This window comes from Mustelus asterias, chromosome 25, assembly GCF_964213995.1.
Source record: "Mustelus asterias chromosome 25, sMusAst1.hap1.1, whole genome shotgun sequence".
In the NCBI taxonomy this organism is placed as follows: Eukaryota; Metazoa; Chordata; class Chondrichthyes; order Carcharhiniformes; family Triakidae; genus Mustelus; species Mustelus asterias.
In genome coordinates this window covers 34,995,663-35,011,181 of record NC_135825.1, presented here as the reverse complement: position 1 = coordinate 35,011,181, position 15,519 = coordinate 34,995,663, and the positions used below count along the sequence as shown (strand labels likewise).

Here is a 15,519-nt window from a genome sequence, read left to right as displayed (position 1 = left end):
CATTAAAATAGTGCAGCATCTGGAAATGTGCAATTGTGTAGCTTCTTAATCAACCCAAGAACAAAAACATTATTTTACATTTATATTGTGCCTTCAAAATCATAAAAGATCCCAAGTCATTGCACGGGATTATCAAATAAAATTGACATTGATCTGATCAAATGACTTGTTTCTGTGCTGTAACTACCTTGCAAAATTAATACAAAACCACAGAAGGTGATATTAAGGCAGGGTAATGAAAACTTGGTCAAAGAGGTAGGCTTCAAGGAGTGTCAGAGGAGAGAGAGGTGGAGAGGTTTAGGGAGGGAATTACAAAGCTAAGGGCCTAGGTAGCTGAAAGCCCTTGGTCAATGGTAGAGTGACTAAAATTGAAGAGGAATACGGGCCAGAATTGGAGGAATGCAGAGATCTTAGGGTGTTGTGGAGCTGGAAAAAGTTACAAGAATGGAGACTCTCATGGAATTTGAAAGGGAAGATGAAAATGTTAAAACTAAAATGTTGCCAGACTGTGAGTCAATGTTGGACAGCAAGCACAGAGGTCATCAGTGAATGGGACTTTAAGTGCAAGTTAGGACATGATAACAGAGATTTTGGTGAGCTTAAAAACATGAAGGTGGAAAGTGGAAGAGCATCGGTAGTGAGTTGGAACAGTCAAGTCTCGGGATAACAAAGGCATAGACAAGGGCCTATGCAGCAGCTGAGTTGAGGCACATAAATGTTATGGATATGGAAAGAAGTGGGATAATTTTCCCCTTTGCTCACACCTCAGCGAGCAGCAACAGGATTATTTTTGAGAAGGAGTACCCATTTGAGTGCTGTGAGTTTATAGAACAGACACAAGCAGGCTTCCTTGCAAGTTTAAACAAACTAAAGAGTTAAAAAGCATTTATTTTCACATCACCCAAAATATAAATCCTACAATCACCCACTCCCCAAACAAGCAGGCACACACACAAAATAATTTATAGAGATGTAACATGCACTTGAATTCCTAACAGACTATCAAGAAACAAGTCACTTGTTCACAGTGCTTATAATTGACCTTTTGAGGCAGAGTTCTGTCCTTTTGTTCGGTGAGATCTTTTTCTCTGAAGTGCTGGTCCCAGGCTGACTTGCTGAGCTCCCTTGAGGATTCATAAGGTATTGGCTCCCTTTCCAGCAAGTTTCAGTCATGTGATGGCAGCATCAACGTATCTCATTATCCATAGAATGGGTTGGAGTCATTGGCTGGAATTTTACCATCCCGCCCGCCATGGGAATCGGAGCGGGAGAGGGGCGGAACATGGAAAGGTCTGTTGACCTCGGGCGGGATTTTACGGTTTCGGGACGAGCGAGGCCATAAAATCCCGCCCATTGACTCATGCAATTGACACACAATGAAGATGTTTGATATGCCATCAAACATTCCAGTTATGATCATCTCATTGAATGACATTATTTGAAAACCCATCTTCCATTGATCGGCAGGTCTAGATGCCATTGTCGTATTAAAGCTCTTCCATTGAAATGGTGAAGGATAGCCAATTACCATCTTAAGTTCAGTGTTGTCGGTGTACATGTGGAACTTGACATTATGTTTTCAGATGATGTTGCTGAATGGTAACATGTTGAGAACAAGTAGGAGGGAGCCAAGGTTTTAATGTAAGATCTGAATAAGGAAGAGTAAACGAGAATGATGAGTTCAATATTAAATGAAATACAGAAACAGAAATGAAGGAAAAGAAATTAAAAAAACAGAAACTGCTGGAAGAACAGTTATTTTGGATTCAAAAATGTTAACTCTGTTTCTCTTTCCACATGCTGCCAGGCCTGCTGATTTTTCCAGTACTTTCTGTTTTTATTTCAGCTTTGCAATATTTTGCTTTTATTAAAGGGTAAGAAAGATTGGATTGAAAGAGAGAATGAGGGACAGAAATAAAAATAAAAGATGCCTTTTTAAAAATGTGTTAAAATCTGAAGGAGATTCCACTTGAAATAGTTAATTTTCAGTATCAGAGACAGTAATGGAAACATTCCTTTGTTCCAAGGGCAAATATACTTAAAATGACAACTTCCTGTGGCAAGTTTACTTGGTATCTATCTACTATGCAAGTTCATGCCACTCCACACTTACTCAACCTTGCCTAAAAATTCTGCGTCACTTGCATTCCAATAACAGCAGCGCCATTAGCCTCACCGTTATCTTGGCAACATTTCTTGGGGTTGGGGGCAGGGAGAGGGGGATGGGGGGTGGTAGTGTGATTAGCCTTGCCCATTTCATTATCTCAATGGGCAGCCCATACACCTCTTATTGCCTGACCCAGCAGGGGTAGGTAACATGAAATTTCTGACTGATCCTGAAAAATTTTCTAATGCAGTAACAGCTCTTGCTGTGTTGCCAGGATAAACCTCACTTAGTTAGAGATAGAAGTTTACAGCATGGTAACAGGCCCTTCGGCCCAACTTGTCCATGCTGCCCTTTTTTTAAAAAACCCCTAAGCTAAACCAAATTGCCCACATTTGGCTCATATCCCTCCATACCCATCATACCCATGTAGCTATCTAAATGCTTTTTAAAAGATAAAATTGTACCCGCCTCTACTACTACCTCTGGCAGCTTGTTCCAGACACTTACCACCCTGTGTGTGCAAAAATTGCCCCTTTGGACATTTTTGTATCTCTCCCCTTAGTTAACTTACCCCTGGCAGGAAACTAATGTGTGGGTTAGGTTGGATGGCTATGCTAAATTGCCCCTTATGTCCCAAGACGTGCAGGCTCGGGGGATTAGCAGGGTAAATATATAGGGTTATGGGGATAGGGCCTGGGTAAATTGCCCTGTTGGAGGCTCAATAGATCGAATGGCCTCTTTGATTTGATTTATTATTATGTGTATTGGGATACAGTGAAAAGTAATGCATGGTACATGCGGCACCATGGCACAGTGGTTAGCACTGCTGCCTCACAGCGCCAGGGACCTGGGTTTGATTGGCGGCTTGGGTCACTGTCTGTGCGGAGTCTGCATGTTCTCCCCCTGTCTGCGTGGGTTTCTTCCAGGCGCTCTGGTTTCCTCCCACAGTCCGAAAGATGTGCTGGCTAAGTGCATTGGCCATGCTAATTTCTCCCTCAGTGTGATGACCAGGGGATTTTCACAGTAACTTCATTGTTTAAAGTTTATTTATTAGTAGGTTTACATTAACACTGCAGTGAAGTTACTGTGAAAATCCCCTCGTCACCATACACCGGCACCTGTTCGGGTACAGAGAGGGAGAACTTAGCATGGCCAATGCACCTAACCAGCCCGTCTTTCGGACTGTGGGAGAAAACCGGACCACCCGGAGGAAACCCACACAGACACCAGGAAAAGAGTGAATGTTTCCACTGTTTTTCAGGGAGTGAAATGGGGAGCAGGGTTGTAGCTTGGTGCAGTGAGTGGCCTGTCCCACCCTAAGGTGGAGGGAAGGAGGGTTGCTGTTCCCGCTCTTCCAGTCCAGGGGGCGCCAGCGGTCGCGGGAGGACTCGGGGCGGTGTGTTTACAGGAGGCCGGCTCCGGGAGCCTGGTTACCTTTTGCTGGTTTGTGGAGAAAATATCTTTCATTTCTCTCTCTCTTTCCGTCTCTCTTGCCCCCAGCTTTCCTCTGCGAAGCTCCCGGGACTGAGGAAGCGGCGTTAGTGAAGTAGGAGGAGGAGAGCGGGGCCTTTCCAGCCAAAGGCCTGCTGGCTGGAGCTGGAAGAGAGAAGAGGCCGTCGGATAGCTTGTTCCTCATCTCTTCCCCAACCACCTCCTTCCCCCTTTCCCTCATTCCCCCTTTCCCTTAATCCTTCCCTCACTCCCCCCTCAACAACAGGGGGAAAAATAAGGAACACACACACAACCAGGAAGATGTTGGCCCTTTTCAACAAGCTGCTGGACTGGTTCAAGTCCCTTTTCTGGAAGGAGGAGATGGAGCTGACCCTGGTGGGGCTGCAGTACTCGGGCAAGACGACGTTTGTCAACGTGATAGCGGTAAGAGAATCAGTACAAACACAACCAAAAAAAAATCCTCAATATTCAGAGAACAGGGAGGTGCCAGAAAAACCCTATGGAAATCAACCCAGTTCAATTGTCTCATGTGGGAGCAATCTTACTTATTTATGTAATTAAAAATATGAAATGAAGGTTAGAAACAAATCTTTCCCACCAGTTTTGAAGCATTTTGCAACGTTGGCAAAACACTTTGCCTTTTTTTTTCTATCAGCGATTGAAAATGTACATTTCCATTTAGTGTTAGAAAAGATGGTGTTTTGATAATTAGAAAAAAAGCATACACAATTCTGCGCATGGTCCAGCTTTAACTTCCTGAGTGGTTTCTTAACTCTCTGCGGCCCTACAGTATATCCAGCTAACATTGGTGTGTGTGGCCTGTGTGTTTTTTTAAAATTTCCATTCCCTGGGTGAGTGTCATGAAGATGTTTGCTGGTCTGCAGTGAACATGTGACATTTGTAATCTCTGAAAAATGCAAGTATCCAAAATGTGGAACATTTGATGTATTTGAAAAAAACACAATTCATGGGGGCTGTGAGAGAGAATCCGTCTTGGAATTGTAACTCATTTTGGGGTTACACCCTAGTTATGAGTATTCATGAATCATACCCAAACAAGAGGGTGTTTTACAAAAACAATAATGCTCTGCAATGTTTTGCATACTCTGCTGAGCGTCTTTTAGTCCAGATTTTTTGCAATAGATGGATTGCAGTTTGGTTGCATCATATGACAAATCAATAGGTTTGATAGGACCCTGAGCCTGCTTTATCTCAGTTCTGTGTTTGTACAACTTCTTGTGGTTACGAAACAATTCTGTGTACGTTTACTGGAGTAGAAAGAGAAAACATGAGCCAAGTCATTATTATAGCACTGATCTTTAATCTGCTTTAGATTTCTCTCATTCCAGCAATATGACTTATAGAATGTTCATTATAACTAACTGGATTTCCTGTGACAAACTACGGCAAGTTGGAGAATACATTATTTTGTAACCTGGGTTCTTTAAAGTGCTAATGCCAACTATCTCTCCCAATCCCAGAAGTACTCCTTGGACAGCTCTATCTTTTTCTGTCCAACTTGTTTCCCCCTCAAATGGGGTTGCACTCTTCCACTGTTCCCCCTGCAAGTCAGCCTCTACTTTCTTTCTCTCTCCTCCACCCCTGCCTTTGCACAATGAGAACACAAAAGAGGAAATAAATGGTTTTGCAATGTTTTCAGGATATTTTTTGCCCAAGGCTGATCACTTTTAAAACTCTGAATGTGATAATTAATTGAATCAAAAGGAGAAAACTTATTCAATTACTGGATTTAATTTCAAACTATTAACAAATATCTTTGTAGCCTCCTTACACTAAATCCCAGTTTTCTGTTCAAATAAATCAATAACTGCCACTTTAAAAGAAAAATGTCTGTCTCCATTAGCACCAATTGCCCATCTATATATATCATTCAAGTTTTATGTAAGCTCCATTGGTGAATAACTTGCAGACTCTGTGAGCTTGGGTGGGGGTGCTTACAGTCTAGCCTAATCCAGATTTTGCATGATGTGTGGTACTCTTTCCCCATACTTTAACCTAGCTGGGATTGACTAGCTCAGCACAGATTGAGGGTGGGACCGAGCATCTTCCTGCCTAATGGCTCAATTCCACACTGGAATGTACCATTTACGAGTCAGGAAAGATTTTGATACAAACAGGGTATAGGTGCAGGATTGCTCTTAAGACTAAATGGCCTGGTTTGTAAGAGAGGGATTATTATTAAAATTGTTGATTCATGTCAGTATATTTTTTCAATTTCTCTTCGGTTCTAAAGTGCACTTTAGAACCTTTCAGCTAAGCTTTTACTTACGAAAGAAGTTTTAACATAAATTATATGAATAATCATCTTGCATAGATGGAAGGATGCCGTTGATCACGAATGTTGAAAATACGTCCCTTATTACCCACCCGTAAGGCCTTTCACTTAACAGCTGCTCTGTTAGTCAGTAAAATTTGTAGTCTTGTACTAATGTAACATTTTTATGATAGCTGATATGTAAATTGCCCAATAGAATATGCTACAGTATATTAATTGTGAAGATTAACTAAATATTTGATCTAATATCTTTCTAATGTACAAATTGTGGTCAGCCGCAATCGTGTTGTTTTTAGACCTTCTGGACCTTGTATTTGGTAATCATACTTTAAAAAAGAAAATAATCAATTTGAGTTTTTTGTGAAGGATTTTTACTAATTTAAATACACTTTCTGTCTGCAGTAGGGGTGTGATTTTGAAATCAGAATCTTTTAATTTTGTGGTTTTTGAAGCTGTTCTTCAAAAAAGGACCTGGGTTCGATTCCCGGCTTGGGTCACTGTCTGTGTGGAGTTTGCACATTCTCCTAGTGTCTGCATGGGTTTCCTCCGGGTGCTCCGGTTTCCTCCCACAGTCCAAAGATGTGCGTGTTAGGTTGATTGGCCATGCTAAAAATTGCCCTTAGTGTCCTGAGATGCGTAGGTTAGAGGGATTGGTGGGTAAATATGTAGGGATATGGGGGTAGGGCCTGGGTGGGTTTGTGGTCGGTGCAGACTCGATGGGCCGAATGGCCTCTTTCTGTACTGTAGGGTTTCTATGATTCTATTCTATGATTTGGATGACTCCTTTTAGAAAATGTGCTATCTGGTTATGATACTGAATTATGCATATCTGGAAGATTCTACGTTTGATTCCTAATCTCTGTTGGCATGGTTGGTGCTACAGTTGGCCTTGATATTACCGGATAAAGATCATGAAAACAATCCAAGGTCTCCTGTGAAGCTGCCTCGAATGAGATGGATGTAACACACACACGCACACAGCTTTGGCTTTGCCTTCCTACAGCCAATTAATTTTTAAGAACTATGATCTAGATTCACAGTACGGCCACTTGGATGATGCACCAGATGGCTGTCTGCTCCTGTAAAACCATACTCTAAATATGAGCCACTGCTTTCAGGAAGTGAGGAGTGGAGGTTAGAAGAAGCACAACCATTTTATTACTTGAGAGATGTTTCAAACTACAAAATTATATATTATTTGTGTGTGTGTGTGTATATGTACATTGAGGTATTTTACTAAATAGAAGAATTAAAATTCCTTTTGTAATTCACCATCTTTTGAATTCTGATATCCTGTGATGTTTTGTAAATTTTATAGCACTATGCCCCCATGTACCACATGGTCAAAACTGACTATTGTTGCTCACTCTTTTATATTCCTCATATTCAGGCAAGTAATCATGATTCTCTTTTAAAAGTAATTTTTGTGATTATTTTGAATTTGTACCCTCCTATTATTTTGCCCTCTCCAATGGATACCGCATCGTAGCCATTGGTAATATTGTAAACCTCTGCCAGGTCACCACCTCAATTGTTTGTGAACCTCTTGCAAATGAGCAAGCGGTTAAAATATTGTAATATATCAAATACTAGATTAGTAGCTGAAGCAGCAGTGCATTTTATATTCTCAGTATGTTCCAAAGTGCATCATGGAAAACAAGTTATTTTGCAAGCGTTGTCACTTGTTCTGTAGTCTAAGGCAATAACCAGTTTGTGCACAGCAAGCTCCCAATATTGACTAAGTTGAAGGACAAATAAATCTGTTTTTATGGTTTGGGTAAAGAGTAAAGTTCTGCCAGGGCATCAGGGCAATTTCCCTGCTTTTCTTTAAATAGAGCTGTGGGAAATTTTGTACTGCTTGAGCAGGTAAGCAGGGCCTCTCGACCTTACCTTTGAATCCTGGTATTCACTAGTGCAGCATTCTCCGTTCTGTACTGAAATGTTTGCCATCAGTGATATGTTGAAGCCTTGGAGTGAGGTAGAAGCCCGTTATCTTGTGGTTTAGAGCCAATTTGATACTTCAGTCATGAATTGTAATTAACAGGCAACCTGCTTAACTTTTATGGAAGCGAATGATTTGCCATTTGAACTCCTTTTTAAAAACAACTTACTCCCAGGGAGGAGGTCGCATAGTAGTACTGTCACTGGACAAATAATCCAGAGACCTGGGTTCAAATCTCACCACAGCAGATGGTGAAATTTGAATTCAGTAAAAAAAAATCTGGAATAGAAACCATTGTTAATTATGACCCATCTGAGTCACTGATGTCCTTCAGAGAAGGAAATTTGCCATCCTCGCCTGAGCTGGCCTACACGTGACTCCAGATCCACTTCAGGGTCAAACACAGCAATGTGGTTGACTCTGAAAGACCCTCAATTAGTGATGGCAGTAAGTACCCATATGACACCCACGTGAATAAAAATAGATTATCCCTTAACCAAATTACAGAATGCTTAATGGGGAATCGTATAAGAGTCAAAGTTACTTGCCACAATCAAAACATTCATTCAGTTGCATTTAGAATATGCAGTATCTTAACACTTGAACTGGTTAATTGGTGTCTGTTGTTGTGGTAAGCTTCTGTGCGACTGAAAATCCCAGCTGAAATGTCGAAGCTCATAGTGCAAGGTTGAACAAAGGAAGGGCGATGACGAGATAAATTGAATAGATGTAATTAGATGACTTCAAGCTTGATCTAGGTTAACTGGTTGAATGAATGATATTTTCACATCCTGCAACTTGAACAGTTTGCAGTTGCCATTTGACTGTTCCGACATTCTGCAACTTATTGCTTCCAGAATAGGAGTTACATTGCATTAGAACTAGCTGAAATGGAGCTTAGCTTAGCATTACCTGAAATGTGAGTCTACATTTTTTTTTGCAGTATTTGGCACATGATTTTCTAAATGGTTTACTTCACATTACTCAAATGTCATGACCAAACGTGTCATGTGAGCTGACACAAAGCAGAAGTAGAATCTTTTTTGTCAGAAAATAACTTGCAAAATTATTAATGCACAATTACCTTTTAAAATCATAGAATCCTACAGTGCAAAAGGAGGCCATTCGGCCCATCGAGTCTGCATCGACCACAATCCCACCCAGGCTCTATCCCCATAACCCCATGCATTTACCCTAGCTAGTCCCCATGACACTAAGGGGCAATTTTGCATGGCCAATCTACCTAACCTGCATGTCTATGGACTGTGGGAGGAAACCGGAGCACCCGGAGGAAACCCAAGCAGACATGGAGAATGTGCAAACTTCACACACACAGTGACCCAAGCCAGGAATTGAACCTGGGTCCCTGGCGCTGTGAGGAAACCGTGCTAGGCGCTGTGAGGAAACAGTGCTAACCACTGTGCCACAGAGGTTGATTCATTCACATTGTATTAATAGTTGATTATATTTGACACTGGTTTTATAATTTGTATTATGTTTGCACAAAGTACTAAATATTTTAGTTTTCCGGGCACTCAAACACCATCTGTTAGGCTGGAAAGTCACTTTGGGTATACATGTGAGTAATAATGAATAATCTTCACCTCATGTGTATCAGTAGATCACCTTAAGCCTCATTTTGAAGTCCACATAAGGGCAGTATAGTGGCACAGTGGTTAACGCTGCTGCCAACAGCGCCAGGGACCTGGGTTTGATTCCCGGCTTGGGTCAATGTCTGTGCGGAGCCTGCACGTTCTCCTCGTGTCTGTGGGTTTCCCCTGGGTGCTCTGGTATCTCCCACCGTCCATGCTGATTAGGTGCATTGGCCATGCTAAATTCTCCATTAGTGTACCTGAACAAGTGCTGGAGTGTGGCGACTTGGGGATTTTCACAGTAACTTCATTGTTAATGTAAACCTACTTGTGATTAATAAATAAACTTTGCATAGATAATGTGCATAGTCACTCCCTTATGCACCATGTTAGTTAGTTCCTTCTCAAATTTTAGTGGTGCAATGACGCTCTTCCAATCTTTGCGATCTGTTTGTTGACAAATAAATGATCAAGCATTACATAACTGGGTGCCACCTTTGCTATGTTGTGAAAAATGTCCAGTATCTTGTCAGGTTGCAAAGGTCCGAAAGAGAAATCCTTTGTCAATGAAGAACAGCATGTATGTGACTTGCATAAATCAATGCCTTTGATTGGATTTTGCTTCTTCATTTGCAATAATCTACACGCCCTGACAGTTTTTCTCCCAGATGCTTTAATCAGACAATCTAGAGTGGTTAAGGCATCATGCCATTAATCCTGAATTTGCTGGTAATATGAAGGTAAACTAAATGTGTAGCCAAATATTGAGTAAATCATCCAACCCTTCGTGTCGGGATAAAGAGAAGGCGTGAGTTGTGAACAGCCACAAATTGTTTGACTATTTGAGCTATTGCATCATTAGCTTGTTGCCAACCTCCCGATGAGTGTCAAAAAATTGTTACATTTGCAGAATGCAATAACTAGGTTCATTGGACATGACTTCTGATTACAAATGTTTTGCATCACTGAACATCCCACCTACCTTTTTGTGTGCGGGGAGTGGTGCTGGTATTCAATGGCAAGATTTTGATGACAAGATTTTGTTCTTATAATGATGCTTAACCTTGCAGCCCAGAAACAGTACAAGTGAAACTTTGGAGTCTTACGCAGATATCAAAATCAGCATGTATATAATTCAGAAATTGAGTGTTCATATGCATCTGCATATGAACATACAAATTAGGAGCAGGAGTAGGCCACTCAGCATGAGTAGCATTTATGTAATTCACAATATACAATTACAATACTGAATATAGTTAGTATGCAGTCTTGTCTGGTCTATTAGAAGCAAGAAAACACAACATTCTGTGACGTTTAATTTTCCAAACTCCATAAGTCGCAATCCTGTTCTTTCTGCTTTGTTGGCTGAAGATATCCTGCTTCATGTTTTTTACTTGACATTCTCTCTTTCGACTCATTCCCCTGCATCTCTCTCGCTGTTTTGCGAAAGAGATGATCCCAAATAGCATACATCGTAATATAAGACTCGTATCATCTGTTTTAATGAAATTTCGCAATCGAAAGCTGCTAGAAGTTGATATTAAGATATCGGCCCAAGTTCTCTCTGGTCTGTTTCTTCTTAACCAATAAAGACTATAATGTTTCTGCATTAAGTTTTGAGCAGAAAAGCTCATTTTTAAGTAGGCGTATAAATTGAAAAATTATAGAGGTTGCTATCTGAGAGTCTAATAAACTGTGTATCATTGCAGAGTTACCATTTGAATTATTGACTGTGCGTATCAAAATACTACAGCAAAATGCCAAGAACCAGTCTGCTTTAATGTTGTGCAATAAGTTTTGCAAGCTGCTCTTAATTCATCATTTTAAATTGCTTCTACCACTGACAGATTCATAACCACCAGTACCTCCCCCAGTATGAGACAACTCTAAACTCTCAGCAGACACCAATGCTGAAGGACAAAATCTATAATAGCACTGCTGAGTAGCATTTTATAGCGGATTTGCTATAAAAATTTCACATTGCAATTTACTAAATTCTTAATTACAACATAAAGGGATTAGTATGTTGACTGGAGAAAGTGCCAAGTTTATAAATTCTACTTAAATTTGTCCTCTTGGAGAGATGAGCAAATATTGTGCTAATTTTGCGAGTTTTAGTTTGTAATAATCATGACTCTACTATCGGCGTCAAGCACTTGCAGGTCACCTGCAGACTAAAATTCACTCTACTTCCGTAAGTATGTCCCAGACTGCTACACAAACAATCTGGAGATAAGACTGTCAGTGCCAAATCAAGCAGCGAGGACCAGTTTTATGCTAAAGGCCTGTACTCATGAGGAACTGGATTGAGACCACAGTACATGCTAATCGGTTGTAGATAGGAGACTTGTTCAGGCCACAGTTGGATTGGAATCCAGTCTGAGTTCAAAGTATCTCCTGCTCTGTATCACCTGGTTACCTTTTTTGCTTTCTAAATTGTATAATATTTCAGTAACTTGATCTGTATTTTAGCAACGGCAGCACTGGAAACAGTGAAGCTGAGTGATGACTCCTTGAATATGTAATTTGTTCACATTAGCATTAAATATTAACAACATCTCGTTAAATGCAACATTTCCAATTCTCTGCCCACTAGAAATGGGGGAGTATAATGTTTCTATTTTTCTTTATGGTGCTAAATAAATGGTTCAGATGGTTTTTGAAACCATGTAGTTTATGAAACTTCATGAAGCATAGCTCATGTTATGAACTTGAATGTAATTAAAAGTGTAAGAAGAAATTAGGAACTGGTTCATGCTGCATTTGTAATGAAATTTTTCCTGGACCTAATTGTTCAGCAAATTTTAAAAAATAAAATTGAGGGCCACGCTGCCTACCCTCAGTGCTTCTACCTCCCATGAATTTGTTTGTGCATTTGCAACAGAAGTTTGCATATCCCTCTAGCCAGATCAGTTGAAATGGCTACAGTACATTGCAGTTCTTCACAGAAACCTCCTCCCAGACCATGTTTTCTTAGACAGTCCCTCGAAGTTGAGGATGACTTGCTTTCACATTAAAAATTAATTCTTAGGTGACTGAGAAGTCCAATGCAGTCTCTGTTGTAGGTGGGATAGATGGTGGCTGGGAGAACGGTGGGTAGAGTGCCCAAGTTGCCATGCCCTCGTTCTGCTGTAGATGCTTGGCTTCAGCTTGATCTTGGTGGTGAAACTTAGTATTCAGTTTCTTCCCAGATGCTTTGCCCCCCACTTCCGGGTGGTCTTAGATCAGGGATTCCCTGGTGTCGGTGGGGATGTGGCCCTTTTTCAAGGGCATCCTTGTAGTGTTTCCTCTGCCCTTCTGGGGCTCACTTGCCATGTCAAGTAGAGCGCTTGTTTCTGGAGTCTCATGTCAGGCATGCAGACAATGTGGCCTACCCAGTGGAATTAATCGAGTGTGGCCGATGCTGCAGATGTTGACTTGAGCGAAAACATAGACATTGGTGCACCTATCTTGCCAATGGATTTGCAGGATCTCTCAGACTGCTGGTATTTCTCCAGGATTTTGAGGTCCCTTCTATATGTAGTATACATCTGTCAACCATATAGGATGGTGGGTATCTAGACTGCTTTGTAGGCCATGAGCTTGGTGCCAGGTCTGAGGTCCTGATCTTCAAACACTTACTTCCGCAGGTGAACAAAGTTTGTGCTGACACTGGTGGTGTTCAACTTTGTCGTCGATGTCTGCCCTTGTTGACAGTAGGCTCCCAAGGTATGGAAAGTTGTCCATGTTGTTGAAGGCCACGTTGTGGATTTTGATAAAGAGGGGACAGTGCTGTGTGGCAGGGGAAGGGTGGTAGAAGACCTTTGTCTTATGGATATTTACTGTAAGGCCCATGCTCTTGTATGCCTCAGTAAGGTGTTGATGATGGTTCGGAACTCACCCTGGGATGTGCGCAGACGCAAGTATTGTCTGCATACTGTGGTTCAATGACCGAGAATAAGATGTGGAGTTAGCACAAGGCTGGATGTGATTCTGATTTGGATGAGCCCTTGGAGATGTGCATGACCATAAAAATTGGGAAGGAGTAGGTCGTTTGGCCCCTCAGAATCATAGAATCCCTACAGTGCAGAAGGAGGCCTGCCTGCTCCACAAATAGGATCATGGCTGATCTGACATTCCTCTCATCCAATTTCCTGCCTTTCCCCATAACTCTTGATTTCCTTAATGATTTCTATCTATCTCAGCTTTAAATATATGCAAGGACTCTGTCCCAACAGCCCAAAGATTCACAGCCCTCTAAGAGAACAAATTTAAAGGTTAAAAAAGTTTGTTTATTAGTGTCACAAGTAGGCTTGCATTTACACTGCAATGAAGTTACTGTGAAAACCCCTTGGTCGCCACTCTCCGGCACCTGTTTGGGTACACTGAGGGAGAATTTAGCATGGCCAATGCACCTAACTAGCATGTCTTTTGGACTGTGGGAGGAAACTGGAGCACCTGGAGAAAACCCATGTAGTCACTGGGAAAATGTGCGGACTCCGCACAGACAGTGACCCAAGCCAGAATCGAACTGGGGTCCCTGGTGTTGTGATGCAGCAGTGCTAACCACTGTGCCATCGTGCATTCCTCCTCATCTCAGTCTTAAGATGTGCCCCTTTGTTCATGAGACTATGCACTCCGGTCCTAGACTCTCCTGTGAAGGGGATCCTCTCACTATTTACCTTGTCAAGCCCATTAAAAGTTCTTTATGTTTCAATGAAATCATCTTTCATTCTTCTAAATTCCAATGAGTAGAGACTCAACCTGTTTAACTTTCCTCATAAGATAATTCCACCAAATCAGGAATTGTCCTAGTGAACCTTCTCGGAACTGCCTCCAATGAAATAATATCTTTCCTTAAATAAAGGGACCAAAACTGCTCACATTAGTCCTGATGTGATCTCACCAGCACCATTATATAGTTGCAGCAAGTCTTCCTTACTCATATACTCCAACCTCCTTGAAATAAGGGCCAACATTGCATTAGCCTTCCTGATTACCTGCTGCACCAGTGTGCTAGCTTTCTGTGTTTCATGCACAATTACTCCCAAGGATCTTTGTGTTGCAGCTTTCTGTAGTTTTTCTCCATTTAAGTAATACTCTTCTTTTGTTCTCCTTTCCAAAATGAACAACTTCACACTTTCCCACATTATACTCCATTTGCCAAATTTTTGCCCACTTACTTAATCTAGCAATATCTCTTTGTAAACTGTTTGTATCCCTCTCACAACTTGCCTTTTCACCTGAGCATGAGCATTCTAAATTCTCTGCCAGCGAATACAAGTGTGATGGATGAGCAGAACTTATTGTAGTACAGAATATATGTGGCTGTGGTTTAGACATGATGAATTTTATGGAAGTGCAAAATGGGACGTGAACAAATTGAATCTTGAGATGAGAAAAGGACAAATTTTTTTTTTGGTGGGTTTGTGGTTTGGTTAATTAAATGTTAATTTAACTTGAGCCTTGAAGCGCAAAGCGTCTTTATGGTACTACCAGGTACAGCAGATTTAATGTTTCTGGTAAGCTATTTTGAAAACCCCATGGTCTAATTTCATATTCGGTCATTGTTAAAATTGCATTTTACTTTATTCATACCAGTAGACTCCAGTTTTTTTTTAAAGCAAAGGTTTCAGGCTGAGGTGTATTTTTTTTTCTTTAAAAAGTACATTTCCACCTGTATTTGTTTGACTTCAGCCTTTGAATTCCAGTGTCTATTTTTAAAAATTCGAACGGAAGCAGGGAATTCAGCCCCTCAAGCTTGTTTCACTCTCTTCACCCCTCTGGTCCCCTCTTTGGCCCTTGGCCATGTTCCTTGTCCCCTGGGGACTATTCTTAGTTGCCTTGTGCCCCTAGGGAGACCCCCATGACAGGTTCATGTCTATGTGAACCTGTTGTAATGGCACAGTTTGAAGGTATGACGAGGGGGTCAAGATACGGAGAGGGGGGTCATTCTATTAAAATGCATGCAGATGCATGTAAATGAGGTTCATGCATGAGATTTAGTGGTTTGGATCAGGAATTGGCTAGCTGTAAGAAAACAAAGGGTGGTGGTTGGTGGGGAATGTTCATCCTGGAGTTCAGTTACTAGTGGTGTACCGCAAGGATCTGTTTTGGGGCCACTGCTGTTTATCATTTTTATTAATGACTT

General features: G+C 41.2%; 1 protein-coding gene across 1 annotated transcript in view; it reads left to right on the top strand.

Annotated features, from left to right (window-relative positions):
* The first annotated feature begins 3,487 nt into the window (after positions 1 to 3,487).
* Positions 3,488 to 15,519, top strand: part of LOC144511891 (ADP-ribosylation factor-like protein 8A) — a 55,223-nt gene continuing 43,191 nt past the window's right edge. Inside the window, exon 1 of the mRNA XM_078242322.1 lies at positions 3,488 to 3,982. Coding sequence (XP_078098448.1) covers positions 3,860 to 3,982 — 123 coding nt within the window. The 5' untranslated portion in view covers positions 3,488 to 3,859. The remainder of the gene's footprint in view (positions 3,983 to 15,519) is intronic.